Source organism: Ictidomys tridecemlineatus, unplaced genomic scaffold (assembly GCF_052094955.1).
Source record: "Ictidomys tridecemlineatus isolate mIctTri1 unplaced genomic scaffold, mIctTri1.hap1 Scaffold_113, whole genome shotgun sequence".
Classification (NCBI taxonomy): Eukaryota; Metazoa; Chordata; class Mammalia; order Rodentia; family Sciuridae; genus Ictidomys; species Ictidomys tridecemlineatus.
The window spans coordinates 441,216-461,317 of NW_027521053.1; the positions used below are offsets into that span (position 1 = coordinate 441,216).

The 20,102-nt window shown below is 34.9% G+C and overlaps 1 protein-coding gene across 1 annotated transcript in view; it reads right to left on the bottom strand.

The window, feature by feature from the left end:
• LOC144372523 (axin interactor, dorsalization-associated protein-like) overlaps positions 1–19,886 on the bottom strand; it is a 67,783-nt gene extending 47,897 nt beyond the window's left edge. Inside the window, exon 1 of the mRNA XM_078035862.1 lies at positions 19,787–19,886. Within this exon, the coding sequence (XP_077891988.1) occupies positions 19,787–19,886 (100 nt within the window). The remainder of the gene's footprint in view (positions 1–19,786) is intronic.
• Positions 19,887–20,102: the final 216 nt, after the last annotated feature.

Sequence of the window (20,102 nt, forward strand, 5' to 3'; positions counted from 1 at the left end):
TTCCAGATCTTCTGATTCTCAATGTACTTTTTGAGAGTTCAAATAATCAGGAACATGGACCATATGTAATGCCCAATTTTCAATTTTAAGTTTTTCCTTCATTATCACTGCAATGTGAGAGAAAGGTTTCAGTTTAATTCATTTTTACAGTGAAGATAATTCTTTGGAACTCCTAAATTAATATATATATATATATATATATATATATATATATATATATATATATATATATATATATATATGAATTTACCTAGATTCTCAGATGTGGCCTTAAAATGTGGTTGTGCTCCTTAAAATATCTGCATAATTTTTAGTATCTCTTTTGAGCTTAGCAGTGAAGGATATAAGGTATGTAAGCAGAATGAGTTTAATTTGTGCCTCAAAGTTTTTTTTTTAACTATTCTTAGCTATATTGTCACTAGAGAGCCTCCAGATGACATTTTTAAGACAGATCACTTACAGATAAAAAAATGTATGATAGACTTACTCTTCCAGTTTTCTAGTGCTTCAGATTTGGCATTAGTTCTAAAAAGGTTTTTAAAATCTGTAGACCAGGTAAATAAACATGCTAAGCCTAAACTAGTACATTATATTGAATCTTCAGTAGGAGAAAAAATGAATTGCTGTGAGAAATCCTAGCAGAATTTTAGAGAAGATCACTTTATAATGCCTATTTATTTATTTGCTGGTACAGTAGAAATTACATACTGTTCATTTCTATACAATTTCCTTCAAAAATTGTGATTTTTCAAATTACCCATATGAGGTAGTGAGATTAAGAAATGAATATACCCATAGATATGCAGGTCTCCCTGTGTATATGTTATCATAGCCCTAATTATTTTTTTTCTTTTGGAAAATGTAGTCTCACTTTCTCACTGACATAGCTAAATATACACATCCTCAATGATGTGTTTTGCAATAGTGACACTTATATCTGGCCTGTGGCCAGTACATCCTATTGTGCCTTGAGCTATGGGAGACTCGGTTAGGTAAGTCAGCAGAGAATCTGGGAAACTGAGCTTTTTACCTTTATTTTTCTGGAAATGGTGCTCCCCTTCATTTCAGACAAAATAGAGGAGGGGGGAAGGGAGAGGGGAGAGAGAGAGGGAAAGAGAGGAAGGAAGAAAGAAATTAAATAATTCAGCGTATATAAAAATCATCAATTGTTTTTAGAATTTTTCCATTCAGTGCTGATTGTTTTCCCTTTCTTTACTGCATAATAAATGTACTTTTTTGGCCTTTATTTAGGCAATTTTATATTTTAGGAAAAGTAGCCCATATCACTTTAATTTCTTCTTTCTTTTCTATAGTTCAGTAAGTTCATAGAAATACTCTAGAATGCTTATGTTACATTAGTAAAAGAGTTTGATTCATTCTGAACTCACCTTCAAATCTCTTATTTAATATCTTCTTTTGTTCATGTGTCCTCTTTACACAAGTGATTTTTGATCAGTATATGTATTCTGACCATCTGATGAACCTCAAAAGCCAAAATATTAGTTTGGATTTCCCCACACACCAATTAATAAAACCCTCTATCAAGTATTTTTATTTGATCACTCTTCTCTATTTTTCTTAAATACACTATAATTCCAAACTTCACGTAATTTAGGGTGCTTGGTACAAAATTAGTATATACACATGTATACCCATGTTTGTGTTATATCACTCAAACTCTAATTACTAATTGGGGATTACTTAAACAAATCATAGATCATTAAGAGTTTAAGGGAGAATTTTTTCCTTCATGTCTTTCAATTATTTAATCACTTCATTACGTGATAAGTAAGAACCAGGTTTCGGAATGTACCATTGTCTGCTTTAAATGGGAAAGGAATGAGAATTAATATATCAGTTTAAGTGAGCATTTGGGAAGTATCTTTAAATTTACATCAGTTATTCTCAACTCTAAGATTGAGTTGAATAGAGAGCACAGTTATTTAAAGACTAGCTCAGTTAAACTGGTGTTATACACTAATAATTTTATATATGTACACATCCTTATTTATGACCCTTCCTCTCTAAATAAAGTCAGGTGATAGCATTAAAGGATAAAATTAACACCAATGTATTGTTAAAGCATGCACTTTTATTACATCAAATTAACATAAAAGACAAAATAATTAAAATTTTATCAAATTCTTGCAACCTTCCACCTCTTAAAATTGATGTTCGTCTTTTACTTTTGCAGTTACAAGTATAAATCATTAAATATGATGTGTGATGTACATGTTGGATATGTAATTGGATGTATTAATTACAATACATTGAAATTGTATTTTTGATAAATATTGAAATGGTATATTCAATGCTTGAGAGTATAATCTGAAAACAATTACCCTAGACTCTTAATAGATTTAGTTTCCCAGGCTGGCCTTGAACTTGGAATTCTTCTTGAGTTCCTCGGGAACTCTTTTTTTTTTTCACTTGGGAAAAATACTTCATCTGTTTATTGAAAAAATTATACTCTGTTTATTGAAAAATTATACTCCTTGTTTCTTCACAAAAACCCAACTTTCCACTCTGCTTTAGTTCCTCTGATTTTGATTAAACAATGTAAGAAATTAGAACAAAGGGGAAAAGGTTATATTGACTTTTATTTAAAGGTCATATTTCTGAAAACTAGTTCAATCTAATTTATAGCACCTTCATTATACAGAGAGTTAGGTGACTCTTTTTATTGCATTATAAGCATATTATTTTCATACCTTTGGATTGATTGCCCTGTTCAGAATTTTTTTGAAACCAAACCAAGTTGGTATTGCTAGAAGAAAATTTTGATGTATCTCCCCTAACAAAAAAATACATTTAAAATACAGTTTACTTTAAACTGCTAAATAGATTAATTTCTCCAGTTTTACTATAACCTTACTATTGTTTCAAAAAAAGTCTTATTGTCACAAAGATGAATGGCTTATGTCCAGGAAAATTTGCAACTATGAATCAATGGAGTTTTTCAACCAAGCTTTTTTTAGCAGAATGTCCAAAGTTTCTAATTAAGGTTAGTCTCTGAGTAACCTGTAAATTTATTCAATCTTATTTTGATGAAGTTAGATACTACATAATGATTTATTATGCAGTGCTTCTACAAAGTTTTCAAGTTAAAAAGATTAATTGCCACTATATAAAATAACTGGTTAAATGGAGTACCTGGATGAAAATAATTTACTTTAGTCCTAATAACACAGGGTACTTCAATTATGAACTTGTGAAAACCATTGTTACTATATGAAGACTTTTATCTTCTTGTTCATTTTAAATTACTAATAGAAATTGGAACTGTTGACTAAATTTAATTGTAATTTTTTTTTAGCAAACTTATATGAAGCATTAGATATAGCATTATTGTTTGGTAATTTTAAAAAGCAATTATAAGAATTTAATTTAAATATTTTCAATTGTATGCTATTTAAACTTCAATAAGGGCCTGGGGTTATTGCTCAGTGGTAGAATGTTTGCCTAGCACATGTGAGGTCCTGAGTTCGATGCTCAGCACCACATAAAAATGAATAAATGAATAAATATATTGTGTCCAACTACAACTAAAAAATAAATATTAAAAAATTTCAACAAAATGTAATAAATAAAGAAGATTTTAAAAGAAGTAGAAATGCTCTTGATGCTCAGCAATTGTTGAATTTTAAAGAAACAAGATAGATAGATGCATACATAAATACATACATAAAGACTGTGATAACATGCACATATCTTTGTACCCAAAACCATTTTGTCCAAACAAGAAGACACTTTTATTCAAAACATTTGCTCCCTTTTTCATCATTTATTGAATTCTATCACCTCAAATATTATAAATTTAATTAAATTTCATAGAAATGTCTAACTTCATAATGCCATTTCAAAGGACCCACACTATACCCTGAGTTAAAGGAGGAAAATATTTGTATATTTATTTTTAAGAAAAGAAATAGTGTGAACAACAGGCTCTATGTTCACAACTCACATTCATCAACATTAATAGTCTCAATATTCATGAGAATATAAATAATTTCTAAGCATGCCTCATTGCATCACACCATAATGGTCCTTTTAAAAAGTGATGACTTCTTATAAAGGAATTAGTAATAATGTTCTTATTTTAACTCACTATTTATCAAATAATATGTCTCCTGAATTGATACATTGTGACTACAGAAAATATCCACAGACATTTCCATATTGTTGAATTCTGTTAAAAAACTAGGATAACTGGGTTATCAAAGTGGCTACTTTAAAGGCCCAGGGCAGTCCAAACACAGAAAATCAGATAAATTGGTTCCACGGTACAAACACATAGATAGTACCTTAGAAGAAAGTTTGAAATGATATAAATAATTTCCTGTATATAAGAAAATAATACTTGAAATATGATTTTGTTTTGTTTAGTAACATTATTTATGATAAAATGCTTTTTTGAAACTGGAATGGTATATTTATTATTCATTTTTTAAAAGTCTTATTTTTACAAACAATTGTTCAAGGACATAATAAATTATAAATCATGCTTAAGTTCTATTTGACCTTTATTCAGAAAAGATTGATCTCATATTTTTAGTAACATGACAAGTCTCTCCATTCTTTCTCTGGTATTTTGGTTAGGACTGCAGCAGCACCTGATCCTTGACTACTAGCTCAGTGTGCCCTGTGACTGCCGGAGAAAACTGACTGGGCTCACAGACTCCATGGCATTTCACAGTGGAATATTTTATCAGGAGCTGGTTTCTCAGAAGAACTAAGGAGTTGCATGGTTATTTTCAGGAATAGAAGTTTAATTAAGTGGTGCCTGGTGAGGAAAACAATTGGCCTGGGCTTGACCTAATTTATTTTGTTTATGAAATTATCCATCCAGAGGGTGTTTTATTGGGAAAATTTAGCTCTACTATGATCTTTTGAGTGTTTTACAATGTTTTACCTTCTGCTAATTTAAAAGAGGAGGAGACATGAAGTAATTCAACACATTCATTCAGCTTTGAAACCATTTTACAAATGGAGGAAATTTGACCACAATGGATATTAAAAAAAGGAGTGTGTATTGGAAGTTAGTAATTAGACCTATCTCAGTAATTAAAAAGTTCCAATAATAACATGGAATAAGACTAATCTTATGAATTAATTCAATTAAGATTATCCTTATTATTTTAATTAAGGTGACATTTAGATTACTTTTATTAATAAATACAAAATATTCACTTTAACCACACAAAATAAGAAACTAAACTAAGGGAAGTGTTTTTGTTTGTTTTCCAACCAGGATGGTATAGTAATAAGGATGTTTGTCCCCCAAACCATCTTTAAATATCAATTGTTAAGTAGCTAATGTCATGAGCTATTTATACTTATGACAACTTTTTTGACTTTAGCAGGGTTAGTTATATTTTAATTCCCATATATTCATTATTTTTTACTACTGAATTAAAAAAAAAAACCTTTAGTGAAACTTAAATCGTGAGACTTTAATAACCTGATGAAAATGTGGTTAATCTTTTATTTTTACTAAATACAGCCCAGTCAATTGTCCCCCAGATAAAAATCACTTTCATAGAATAATAAATGTACATGTAAAACAAAAAAAGTAACTTTCACTAATATTTCTATGACTTTCAAAAAATAAACAGTTGGACTGTTAAAATATATTATTTAATGTAATGAAATTAAGTATGTTCCAGGTTTCATGAATATGAATATAATTTTAAATGAAATGAATTATATTCTTGTAGTAACTTAAATATCATTCAATAGGCTACTATATTTTTAAAAATTATTTTTTGAATAACTTGGGTTGAATGACTAATGTTATGAATTAATTCAATTAAGAATAAATATTGTTATTTTCACAGTTTTGCTGAGGTAAGTAATGTCTCTGAGAAAAATCTTTTATTCATGAATAAATATAAATATTATAAATAGAGATGCAAAAGTCACATGATTTTGAAAATGAGATTACTAAACTTCATTACTATGAAATAAGCAAAGAAAAATTTTGTTGTGAAACTTAAAATCATATTCAAAGGCAAGAAGCAATCAATCATATTTTATATAAAATATCATTATCTCCCAAATGTATAATGGTGTACAATTTTAAAACCCTTCCATACTCATAGGCACATGCAGTTCATAATTGTAATAAGAAATTATCAACAACCATCATCATTTTTGATTCAAGAATTAGCTTTAGTAAGTTCAAGTTCCTAGACTCAGGAGATGAGCATTCTAATTAAATTTTGTCTTCTAGAAATACATAATGTGTCTGGCAATTACTCAGAAGTAAACACTATAGTTTTCAAATATTGATGAAGAAACATTCTTTCAAAAGCCAATATTTCATAAAACTTTTCATTTATACATTTTATTTTTTCATATTTTTGTCAGTTATCTGACAACTGTCTAACAGGAGCTGTAGGTATTGTGTTTAAATCTGATTTAAAAGTGATTATTTCTGTTTATGTTTAAGTACTATCATGAAGGAAAGTTAACCAATTTTTAAATTTGTGATCTCATAAAGTAAAGAGTAACTCCCCTAGAGATTTATAGCATTCAACAAAGCTCATTTCGAATATGTAGCTGCCATTTATTTTTTAGTATATTTTATTGTTAAAATGGTTTTATGTATAGTTGCTTATTCATTTGAGTAATAGACTTTTAGAAGTAAGAGGAGAGAGATGGTTGGTGGTAAGTGAATTGCTTTACACTATTTCAATTATTCTCATAATCGCATTTCATGTTTAGTTACAGCCATGTTGTTTCATTATGAAGAACTGACAATCCTAAAGGGAGAATAAAATAAATGGAAAGGAAAGGCTAGGCATGGTAGTTAAAAGATGGTTTTAGAATACATTCCCTCAATATAGCTTTTATGTATATCCTAGTAATCTAAGGGCAATTTGGTATTGAGTATAGTATGTAGAATTCTAAAACCAATATGTTTGATATATTTTTATTTAACATATAAACACACATTTTGAGTAAAATATCTCTAAATTTAAAACAGTGATTCTAAGAGTAATAGGTAAGCTATTTGTCTTTGCTTGAAATTAGATATGCTAAGGTATATTCATTGCCTTTTTGGTGTTCCACCATTGAGCATAGTCTTTTAATTTTTTTAAATAAAAAATTAGGTCTAAGTGCTATAAATTTATCAATAATTCATTGTGTAATGCCAAGTGAAAAATTTTATTGAGCATATTACTTAAAAATGCAAATCATTTTTAGAAAATAAATCAACTCATTTTATGCATTTTAAAAACCAATTGCTACAAAAGGGTGATTTCATATTTCAACAGTTTACCACATTCTAAACCAACCTTATTTTAAGGAACTTCCCGGACATATGAAAATGTGTTTTAAAAATATCACCTTTTGACATTTTATTATGATATAAATTTGATTCAGTGCTCATGGTAGCACCATTAATATGTTGCCATTGTCATAGATCACATTCTGTATATTATAAAAATATGCAAATAACACACTTCACAATTAGTTCACAAGAACAATTAAGTAAAATATATAGATATCTCTTCTTCAAGACCCAACTGTGTATTTTATTGGGGTATTATAACATGAAAATATAAATAATTAATCTAATCTACCCAGGATGTCTTTTGGATTATTTTTATTCTGTTTTTCCTGAGGGTATGGTGCATCATTAAGACAAAAATTAAATCAATGAAGTGAATTATTTTAATGTATATGCTCAAAGAAATGAATAATTTGTATTTTTCATAGTTTCTAAAAAAGAAAATTTAGTTATTTTAGGACCTAATAATTACAAATAAACTATTCTATGAAATTTGCTTCTTTTTACTCTTTCAGGACTTTTTTATTGTTGCAAAAAATATTATTTTTCTACTTTCACACTGGTTTAGAAGAATGTACTTAGTGGAAAAAATTAAACCACAATACTTTAACTTTTTTTACTTACAAGCTTAGCAACACAAATGTTTTCACAAAATATCCAGGTGTTTCTTGGAATTTTACAATGTAAAAGAAGTTTTCACTAGTAGTTTTCTGGTGCTTGTATAGATTTTATAAATATTCCCTTTCTTGGAGATTTAGTTTAAACACCTGATATTTAGATTATGTCAGGGTATAAATGGTAATAACTTCCTGAGTTTCCAATATTTTTACCAGTGAAATTTAAATATCTTTGAACAACAGTCAAACTGAAACAGAAGTAATTTTACTAATTTATTTTGAAGGCATTTGTATTAAATCTTGTTATAATTCTATTCTTGGAAGAATTTTATATTAGAATATAAAGAAAGTTTTGCTAATTTCCTACTATAAAATGATAACAGTTAATATGTTTATGAATGTATTAGAGTATATACTAAAGCATTTAAATACACACTATAGAATGGTAGAATACAGAATTACTAGTGTTCTGGTTCAAAATATTTTACTTTCATATGAATTCATATTTTTAGAATTAAATTGTAGTAGAGGGGATGCGTTCAATGTTGATCTCATTCCACCTAATCAGAAAGAATAGGCTAAATTCATTTTATGATTCATAGGGTGGAGCAGATCTTGGTTACTGGTAAATGAGCAAGTAGAGTCAGTATTTTTCAGTGAGTCATTTCATTGTTTCCAGCTGTTCATTCCCTTGTTGCATTCTGAGCCCAGCAGGGAAAACTGCACCAGTCCACTTGATTGGCAGTGTCATGAAATATGTTCTTAAATTTTGCTCCTAGTGTTGGCTTACAGATTTTTCTCAACAGTGAGAAACATGCTGCTCTCAAAAATGAGATAGAACCTGCAATAGCTGAGACAATGCAAACAGATGAAAAACAATTTCAATATCTTACAAGGCATTTCTTAATTTTTCAATGCTTATTTTATTACATAGAATGCAACTAGTACCTGTAGTTACAAGTGTATCTTCCTATACTTATAATTCCAATCATAAAACCAAATTTGGAGATGTCAGTTATAAAAAAGGTAATTTTGGAAAAATAAATGGTAAACATCAAAAACTGTTTTTCTCTAGGCCATCCTTAGAAACTTAGTGAGGCCTTAAGCAAATTAGCAAAAGCCTGTCTTGAAATAAAATATTTTAAAAAATGGGTGGGAGGCTGGGGAAATATCTCAGTGGTAAAGTATCCCTGGGTTAAATACCGAGTACTCCTGCACCCCCAAATCTGATTTTTTCTAAATAGTGTGATGTCTCCACACAAATTACACATCTTGGAGGAAACAGCATAATCTGATGGACTACCTAGGTTCTAGGATTTGCTCTAGCAATGTTACTTTGGCCATATATCCATAGTCCCTTGATTTTAGTGCTTTACTTAGAGAAGAAATAATTAGGAAGCTATAGGGTTTAATGTTTTTACAGGCAGTGTAGAGTTTACTTCTTCAATACACATTTAGGTAGTGAATGGAAAAGTTGAAAAACTGTAGGAATCATGGAAGCATTGTGGAAGTACCACATTGAGCTCATTATAACAAAAGGCTTGCATGTTTTAAGTTTGAATATGAGGGACAGGCCCAAGATCCAGAATTGACCCTGCTGCTGTTTGAAACAGTGGTACTCCTGTTGAACTTTCAGAAAAATTTACTTCTTTAAAAATCCTGTAATAAATTAATAAGCTCCTTGAAAAGGAGCAGGTCATGAAAATCCTATGCTTGTGTTTAAACAATGACAAAATGTGCAGATGTACTCTATATATCAACTTTCTAACATGAGTCAAGAAAACATCTTTGCAAATGTCTTGAATTTTCAAATGTCAGATCTCCAAGTATATCAGTTGAGACAAGATAATTGGAGATTTAAGAATTTTACCTAAATGTCCAATTTTGACTTTGGAGGTTCTTTTTTTTCTTTTCTTTTCATTATTCTTCTTTGTTTAAATATTGGTCTGTTATTTATTTGGTTGTAGTGATATTATATCATTGTACATATTAACTTTTTTCAGTGTACTTGTGTTTCATTAGCTTCTATCAATTAATAGTATTTTATTCATTTTTCTGCATTTACCATTACAAGAATATATTTGTTAATTGAATTGTGTGTATATTACACATATATTTTATTTATCAGAGCTATAGATGCTATAGGTTGTCATGTAGAAACACTACAAAGACTAAGAAAATAATAATATGAACTATATTAGAGAATAGTCAATGGATAAAAATGTGAGGTGGGCTAGGATGTCTAATGTTCACTAGTGAGTAATTGTGTGCGGTTTTATGGGATTTGAAAATTTTAACATTAATGAAAGAGATTTTAGGGGCTCATTTTTCCCTGTGAATTGAGAGGTGATTACATTTACTTCCAAAACGGTTTTTTCAAGGATCAATTATCTTGAAAGAAAGGAGAAAATTTGTGGAGTAATGTGGAAGTACTAAGCAGGAGTGGGGGGAGGCTGAACAGAGAGATGACAGAGCCAGGCTGGAGTTCGAGACTTCTAGACAGGGAGGGCTGTTAGCAGATGGTCACAAATATATAATTGCCTAATGATGACATACTACAAACCTGGCATATAACAAAGTTTCAGGAACCTGAAAGCAATGAGGTTCAGTAACAATGTGGAGGAAGTAAGTCTTCAGAAAGCTACAGATGGTTTTTGGTTTTGTTTTGGTTTCTGTTTCTTTTTTTTTCTTTTTTTTACCAGTGATTGAACCCAGGGGCACTTAACTTCCAAGCCATATCTATAGCCTATCTTAATTTTTATTTTGAAATGATGTCCCTAAGTCACAGAGGGCCTTACTAAGCTACTGAGGCTGGCTTTGAACTTGCAACCCTCCTGCTTTAGCCTCCCATGCTGCTGGGATCACAGGCATGCACCACCAACCCTGGCTACAGATGTATTATTAAAAGGACTTTCTTTGATCAGGTTTTGTAGGGTTTTGTGCAATTTATTCATATATTTATTTGCAGCATTTATGTGTAATTATCTTTATCTCATTAAACTGAGATTCACTAATTTTCTTTGAGACGTGAAAACTATAAAATGGATAGTTAGTAATTTAATTCAAGTTAATATAAATTAAATTTTTATTAGCAAACAATAGCATTTCCCATAAAAAGATTCTAAGAGCAACCTAGATGTGGTTTCTTTACTATGTCATTTAGTAGATAGTCAAGAGCAAAGTAAAATTGTGAGGAAAGTGGAAGTAGCTGGGCAAATAACTTGCATAACTTAACTTGATAAAGTGGGAGTGTGTCTTAGAAAAAGTATTTAAACACAGCTGTATTCTCAAGCACCTTTTAACACTGTTCTTATAAATCCTGTCATAGCTGGTGACATCCTGGAAGTGTCCAATGCTTTGCCACCATTATCTCACTTCATTTCTCATTGATCCTGAGGTAGCATTATTGTCTGGAGTTTGAATATCAGGTTTCAGTGGCTTAAGAGGTTAAGTAACTTGCTAAAATTCACACAGCCATTGAATGGGAACTCATTTAACAGGTAAAACGTGAACTTAAAACCAAATGGTTTCTCTGGGTCATATGTCCTTATAGAACTGCAGCAGCTTCTCGCTACATGTCAGAATATCACAGCTTGTCTTTAACCTGGCAGGATTCACAATACTGCTTTTAATTAGCTAATTATAGACTTTTGTTTTCTAAATTAGCTGTTCTCACTCCTTAGGGTTCTGGAACCCAGAGAACTGTCACTGACTCTGCTCTGGAGACCTGGTCCCTGCTGAAAAAAAACTTACACAAAATTTATCATGTTTAATCCTCTTCCTTTAACTATAATTTCTTGACAATGAAGGTAAATTTAGGCAGAAACTAAATACATGATGCATAGTGTTTCGTGTGTCACTTTCTTCTGTCTTTATCTTTTGGCAAAAGCCTGGGGTTCATGTCAGACCAAGTTATTTTATTTAAGACATTTGAAAGAAATTAACTGTGAATCATTATTAAACAGCAGTACATTACAGTTTTAAAAAGTACATACTTGAGTCAGACACCTGGGTTAAAAATCTCATTTCTATCAATCACTTCGAGTGTAACTTTGGACAAACTACTTCAATTGTTTATACTTCAATCTCTCAATCTCTAAAATTAGGGAAACCCTCTTCATAGGATACATGGAAAGTGCTTAGAAAAGGATGTGCCATATAAGAAGAATTGTAAAAAAATTAATACTGTTTCAGATTGTCCACCAGTTAGTGAGACTCGCTGAAGTGTGTGTGTTTTTAAAGTAATTATTTTTGGAATTTATCTTATTATCACAATTTATAATGTATTTAAAGAAATTAAAAATTCTCTTAGCACAGATATTGCAAATTATAAGGAAGAGATTACAATTACAGGTCAAGAAATTCCAACTGATATTAAGCAAGTCAAAAATATAAACCCAGTCATAGAACAACAATTTAAATATTAAGCAACCTTTTCATTTTTAGGATTTATTATTGTAGAATATTTATAAGGAGAGAGTAAATACAGGTAAGAATAATTTCATTGTGAAAATGAGTATATATTTGAGAGAATTTTTTAAGACCTTTTAATCTAATTACTAAAAGGTATTGGTTTGGTAAATTCCTAATGGCATGCTGCAAATACTTGTGTGAATATAAGACCACAACCGTAAAATAAATGAATATCCAAACTGTTTCTATTTTATGAAGACTCCAAAGGAACACTTCTAATTCCTAATTCTGCGGTTGAAACTTTAAATTTCCTTCATCTCTATCCTGAAGTATTTTCCTAGCTCATAATTGGTCTACTTATTTCTACTCATCCCACCTACAATTCATTTTCAACACTGTAGCCCCAATTTCTCTGATATATAAATCAGAGAGTACAACTCAAGCCTTCAAAATCTCCATTTTACTCCAAGCCAAAGTCCTTCTCACAATCTACAAGGTTATACACAACCTGGCTCTTTCTGACCTTGTCTCCATTCATGCCCCTACTACCTCTCTCTGCTCCAGTCATGCTGGCCTCTTAGCTATGCCAGGAACATCCCTTCCTCAGCATTTGGTGTGTGCTGTTGATTCCCTCAATACTTTGTAATCCATATTGTTTTCTACTGCACCAAAAAATGTTTCAGTCCTTCCTCAAAAGTACAGATAGCCCTTTACAGACCACCCTCCCAAACCATTTCCTAGTCTCCTTACCAGTTCTATTTTTTAATAGCACTTATTACAATCTACTATGTATCCCACCCACCCACTCACAATCTATAAGAATAAGATGTGTTGTCTACGATGTTCAATGCAATCTCTCAAACTTGGCTAAAGCTAATATTCATTCTTGAATAAATGTTTTTGCTTGAGATTCAAGGAGTTAAAATATTTTCTTCACTTGATTAAAAAATTTATATTTTAAGTGAATAGAGATATCAACTTCAGATAGCATAATTACTGTGAAAGCTATAAGATAGATAAAAATAAATACAGAGCAGTTAAGAGAAAAAAATAATATGAAACCATGAGTGCCGAATAAGTCTTTTAAACCATCATAACAGAATTTATGAAGTCAAGGGCCCTGTCACCTGGAGTGTATAATATGATGGGCCAAGTGTATGCTGACCCTTATGTTGAGCCCTATGGTATACCATGCATGTCTTTCCAAATAGTCACTTTAACCAAAAGATATGAGATTTTGCTTAAAATGGGCCACTGGAAGATAAATTCTAATCCTTCTAGAATGTTTTCTGTATTAGGGAGATATTTTTGTGGAAAGATTAGAGAGACACTTCTTTAGCACTACCTATATTTTAGAGCTGAATTCGATTTACTTCATTAAATGTTTATTTTATTACTAAGGGCAAGAAAACCATTACTGAATTTGCTAGATTTCTTTTATTACTTCACTTTCTTGTATAGCATTTGTTAAAGATAGATTGGCTCTAATTTTATCAAGTTCCTAGAACAATGCAATACACATACTAAGCAATAAATGTTTAATTTATCCTTCCATATATGTGTGCCTTTCTATAGTAAGTTCCCTATGTTTCAAATAAATATTTTCACTTTCTTAATATTATATTTCCTCTTACTATTCATGTATAGAACTGCATAGAAATCTTTTATTATTTGTAATTTTACTTGGCAAAAATAGGGACTTTGTTGTGATGTTCAATGCTGTCAGGCTTATCAGAAAGATTGAAAACTATAGAATAGGCAAGACAATCTAATAAAAGTCAAAGACCATAAATATTTTATATAGGTGGGAGTTTAACATCTTTTGGTTTTATTAGGCAGAATAATTATCCTTGTCATGCTCAATAACACAGGCAAGTAGAAATTATGGAAAGATGTAATTATATTGATTTGTGGGCAATTAGTTCAATTTACAGTAATTATCATGTTTTGCTTGTATGTGCATACATGAAAACAGCTAGGATGTGTTAATAACATGTGACATTTTGGAAGAATACAGTTTTCAAGAATGTTAAAATCACTTTCCCATCCTCTACCTAATCTACTGAATGCCTGATGTCAACATGGCAATGGTGGAAACCCTGTGCCAAGAACATCACCTAGATAAATCTTAAATGCCCCCCAAAAATTCTTTCATCCAGTTTGGCATAAAAGAGTAAGTATAGACAATGAAAATAAATTCTCTGAGTTCCAGCTTTGTTACTCTAACCATATTACTTTGGGTAAGATATTTAATCTTCTTATGACCTGATGTCCCTATCTGAGGGAGATTAATGTTTATACACCATAGGATTTCACTGAGTTAATATCTGTACACATTCTAAAGAGTGTCTGCATGTACTATGTTAATCAGTAGACTTGACATCCACAGACTCTTATGGCTCCCAAATTACCAGATAAGGTTCTTGTTGGCCTTTTGTAATATTAACAATAATTGTATTATAACATTTCTATGTTTTGTACTGAAGTATAAATTAACCCATTTCTATGGTGACTCTTGTTGATAAATGTCTCATCAAAGCATCATCATTCTTTCTTTGATTTCTAATGAGTTCTTTGTTTTAAGCAGTGGCAAAATAAAGCAAATAGAATCTAGACACCCAAGCAAATTATTTTTAATAAGTATTTTAAATCTATTAATTTTTGGCTTTATTCACATATCATGATAATTAAATTTTAAAAGTCATTTCAAGAATAATGTTAAATATTCTTCACAAAAGTAATTATTGATTCATAAAAATAGAAGTTACTGTGTTGTCACATTCTTGATTATATTTGGAATTTCATTTACTTTCAAGTAATGTAGCTAAATAAAGCCCAGATGTAAATTGCCAATTTTTCATTTCTGTGAATACATCATTGTACAGATAGCTTGTATGGGATTTTCTACCCGAGAAAAATAAACTATAAATAAGTGGTTTTAAGGCATCATTTCACAGAAAATGGAGACTATATTCTGTGGAGTTTTGAATTTATATCCACAAGGTTCGATTTGTGAGTTGTTATTTCTTATACAGCACCTTGGTAGAACAGAATTGAAAGGCAGTGAAAAGAAAGACATTGAACTTGAATAAGATAGTGCATTGAGGAAAAAAAACACAAGCAGCAGCTAATGCACCACATGTGTAAGGAATAAGAAATTTCATTAGAGGGTGATGGGATTGTTTAGGCAGTGATAAACAGGTTCAGCCTTGGAAGAAAGGAAGTGAGGCATATGCACTAGAGAACTCTCAAGTTCTATCTTTGAAGTAAAACTCTCCTGTTATTAAACAACACTCAGAAAGGTATTCTACATAATTAAAAGTCAAAAGGTGACAGGATTTCAGGGCATACATACACACACACACACGTGTGTGTGTGTGTGTGTGTGTGTGTGTGTGTGTGTGTGTATATATATATATATATATATATATATATATATATATATATATATATATAGAGAGAGAGAGAGAGAGAGAGAGAGAGAGTATGTATTTATGAGTGAACAGAATACCCTTACTTTATCTTTATGTGGTGCTGAGGATTGAACCCAGGGTCTCTCACATGCCAGGCAAGCACTCTACCACTGAGCCACAACCCCAGCCCAGGAATTCAGGATTTAATATTTTAATTAAAATATGTAAGCTTGGTTGCATCTATGCATATTTGTAAAGCTGCTACACTTAAAATAACTTCTATGAAATGATACTCTTCATGTAGTTCTCAATCTCACTGTGAAATCTCAAAAGCAAAAAAGAGTTAATTATAATGGTGCTTGTGGATGTTAATATTCTTAAATTCCTACTCTGATGTTAACTTGAAAAACCCCTAAGTAAAACCTAGTTATGACATATGACCTTGTGGTAAAAATGAAAATTAACCCTAACTTTTCTACCAGCTTCTTTTATCAGATTGGTGATCATATATTTAACAAGTTCCCACCTATTGAACATGAACTGATGCTCAAACATATCAAATGATGAATTGAAAAGACAGAAAAACTTTTTTTTACTACAACTGTTTGTATGAAAAAAAAACTGACACAAAATATGTGTGTTACTACAAAGACATGTACTCACTAAATGCATCTCAACAGAGCAAAATGTCATCAGAAGGCATTAGAAAAATTCCTTAAAAACCTGACTATTTCAGCTACACAGTTTATCTCTCATTTTAAGAAAAAAAACAACTGATAATTAAGTTTCCATGAGGCATTAGTAAGACACACTAGACAAAATATATCTCAAAGTATTTCAGAATAAATATACACTTTGCACAGCATGAAGGAAAATGCCAATGGAGAGTAATTGTACTTACTGGAAAATAGCGAACTAAAAAGTGAATTAAATGTGGACTTACAAAAATGGTTTCCATAAAAATGATTGATTTAAAATATGAAAGTTATTAATATACAACAATGAATCATTACAAATCAGCTAATTGTGATAAAATATAAGGTACAAATAAAATGCGTAAAATATATGTATTGAGTGTAGAAAATAGACTTACACTGAAAAGTTGCAATTTACTCTTTTGGGGGATGAAAAAAAAAACAAAAGAAAACAGTGGCAGATAAAGTTCAGCACACAGCTTTTAAAATGATACATGTGTACTCCCCTTTAAACCAGGTGTTATGCTCTCTCCCTTCAACATTCCCACATTCAGGCCAGCCCCCACCCAAAGCTTCTCTTCACACTCACTCCTCTGTCAGGGTTCCACTACTTAAGCCATGTACCGGCCCTACATGAGTACCCGGAAACAGTACCCAAATGCCTCTGCCCCACTGCTCTGCAACCTCTGCCACACCCACCAGCTGCCCCCAAGAGCACCCAGGAACAGCACACTAACTCATGTCCCACTTCCCTGCCCTCACAGACCTCAGCACTAGTGCCCCCTCCAGGCACTCCCTCCCAGCAGGCACAGTGTGCTCCCTCCCCATACACTAACTCACCCAGCCTCCAGTCCCCCTACACCTGTCCAGCCAGGCTTGTGCCCCCACAGGCCTCACCACATGGGTCTGCTCCAGTCATCACATTGCAGCCACAGGCACTCTGTACCCCAACCCACACACTACCCCACTCAGCCTCTGGTCCCAGGACACCTCTCCAGCAAGGGTCTCACCCCCACAAGCCTCAGAAAGAGGGCTCTCTCAAGGCACCACTTCAGATTGTGCAATCACAGCATGCCCCTTCCCCCCACACATTACCCCACCCAGCTCCTACTCCACCCAGCTCTTACCCAAACCAGCTCCAGTCCCCCAATGCCTCTCCACCCAGGGCTGCAACCCCCACAGGCCTCAGCATGAATGCCCCCTCCAATAACTGCCTCTCAGCGGCAGGCACACTGCACCCCCTCACCACACCTTACCTCACTAAACTCCTACCACACCCAGCTCCAGTCCTCGAAAACCATTCTACCTAGGGCCGCATGCCACACACCACTGGGGACACTAGAGTCCTCCCTACCTGAGTCTATCTCCCAAGTCCACAACGGCCAACAGGAGGTGGTGGTGAGGGCCATGCTGCCCCTGTGGGAGGCTCCACACCCTCATCAGAAACTGTAAAGGAGAAAGAACGGCAACAGCACCTTCCCAGAGGGTGGCATAGTTGTGGGGTCAGTACTGGAGCAGCTCAGGCAGCCATCAGCACAACGGATCTCTGAGATTTGAAGGCACTAGCTTCTCCATCATCTGCAGGCCACTTTTAGGCTGCCCAGAAACCCACTGTGCAGATGCAGTTTGGACTAAGTCCCTGAATGTGTGCAATGAATGCACACAGTGAATGTGTGCAAACTGCATGCACATGTGTGTCAAGGCCAGGGCTATGTGCAGGGATGTCCCCAGTCACTGCCTCATAGCTACAGACACAGTGTGCCCCTCCAGAGGTACTACCTCACCCATCTCTGGTCCCCTAAGACCTCTCCAGTCAATGCTGCGCCCCTACAAGCCTCAGGACAAGCGCCCCCTCCAGGCACCCCCTAGCAAGAACAGGAACAGGGCATCCCTTCCCCATGCACTATCCCACCCAGCTCCTACCCCTCTGAGCTCCACCCCACTCAGCTCCAGTCTCCCAATGCCTCTCCAGCCAGGGATGCACCACCATAGGCCTCAGCACAAGCACCCACTCTAGGCATTGCCTCACAGCGACAGGCACAGCGAGAGCCCTTCCCATGCACTACCCCATCCAGCTGCTGGTGCCCTGATGCCTCACCAGTGAGGGCCTCGCCCCCACAGGCCTCAGCAAGAATGCCCCATCCTGGCATCTCCTCACAGGTACAAACACAGTATACCCTCTCCCCACAAACTACTCCACCCAGCTACTACCCCACCCAGCTTTGGTCCCCTGAAACCTCTTCAGACAGGGCCACATTCCCACAGGCCTCACCAAGAGCAGTCCTTCCAGGTATCACCTCACAGGGACAGGCATAACGTGCCCCCTTCCCACACACTTCCCCACTCAGTTCCTAACCCACTCAGGTCCAGTCCTCCATCCCTCTCCACCCAGGGCAGTGCCCCCACACAGGCCTCAGCATGAGCACCCACTTCAGGCACCACTTCACAGAAAATGGCACAGCATGCCCCTACTCACACACTACCCCACCTAGCACCTACCCCACCCAGTTCAGTCCCCCAACACTTCTCCAGCCAGGGCCATATACATCACACACCGCTGAGGACACTGGAGCCCTCCCTACCTGAGGCTCTCTTCCCAGGCCATCAGGAAGGGTCTTGGGCACTTGAAGGAGCATGCCTCTCCACTGTCTGCTGGCCACTTCTGGCCACCTGGAAACTCATGATGCAGAAGCAGTTTGCTGTATGCACACCCAAGCATGTGTGCATCATGCATGCACCTGTGCCTTGAAGGCAGGGCTTTGCTCAGGCATGTTACCAGGCAATGCCTACCAGCAACAGTCATGGTGTGCATCCTCCCCATACACTACCCCACCCAGCTTGGGTCCCCTAACATCTCTAGCCCGGGCCCTTCTCCCACAGACTCAGCATAGTCACCCCTTCAGTCATTGCCTCCCAGGGACAAAGAACGTCCCCTCCCCTGCACTACCCCCACCCACTCCTACCCCAGGGAGCTCGTACCTTACCCACCTCCTACCCAACCCACCTCCTACCCAACCCTGCTCCTGGTTCCCTAAGAACTCTCCAGCCAGGGTCCCATCCCCCACAGGCCTCAGCAGGTCGCCCCTTTCATGAACCAGTTCGCAGGAAGAGACCCAGTCTGCCTCCCCTCCATGCACTACCCCACACAGCTCTGGACCCAGGATGCCACTGCAGCCATGGCTGCACCCCACAAACTGCTGGACACACTGGCACCCTCCCTACATGAAGTTCTCCTCCCAGATCCATGATGGTCAACAGGAGCATAATGGGTGAGCACCAGCCTGTCCCATTGGGAGGCCTCAAATCCTCACCAGGAACCTCGAAGTGGTGAGGACAGCCTCTACATCTTACCAGACGGTGACAAAGCTGCCTGGCCAGGAGCGCAGCAGCCCGGGCAGCCTTCTGCAGGAAGAATCTCACCTACTTGAAGACCTATGTGCTCCTCCACCATCTTCCGGACACTTCTAGGCCGCGGGAAACCCACTGCGCGGAAGCAGTTTGCCGTGCGACCCTGCGTGTGTCAGTGCGTGCATCTGTGCGTGTGCCCTAAGGGCGCCTGTGAGTAGAGGGCGGGGCCATGCCCTGCGATATTGGGGGCTAGGCCACCTGGTGGACACCGGTCAAGCAGGAAACAGAACGCCCTGGAGGATGGGAGGATGGCTTGTGT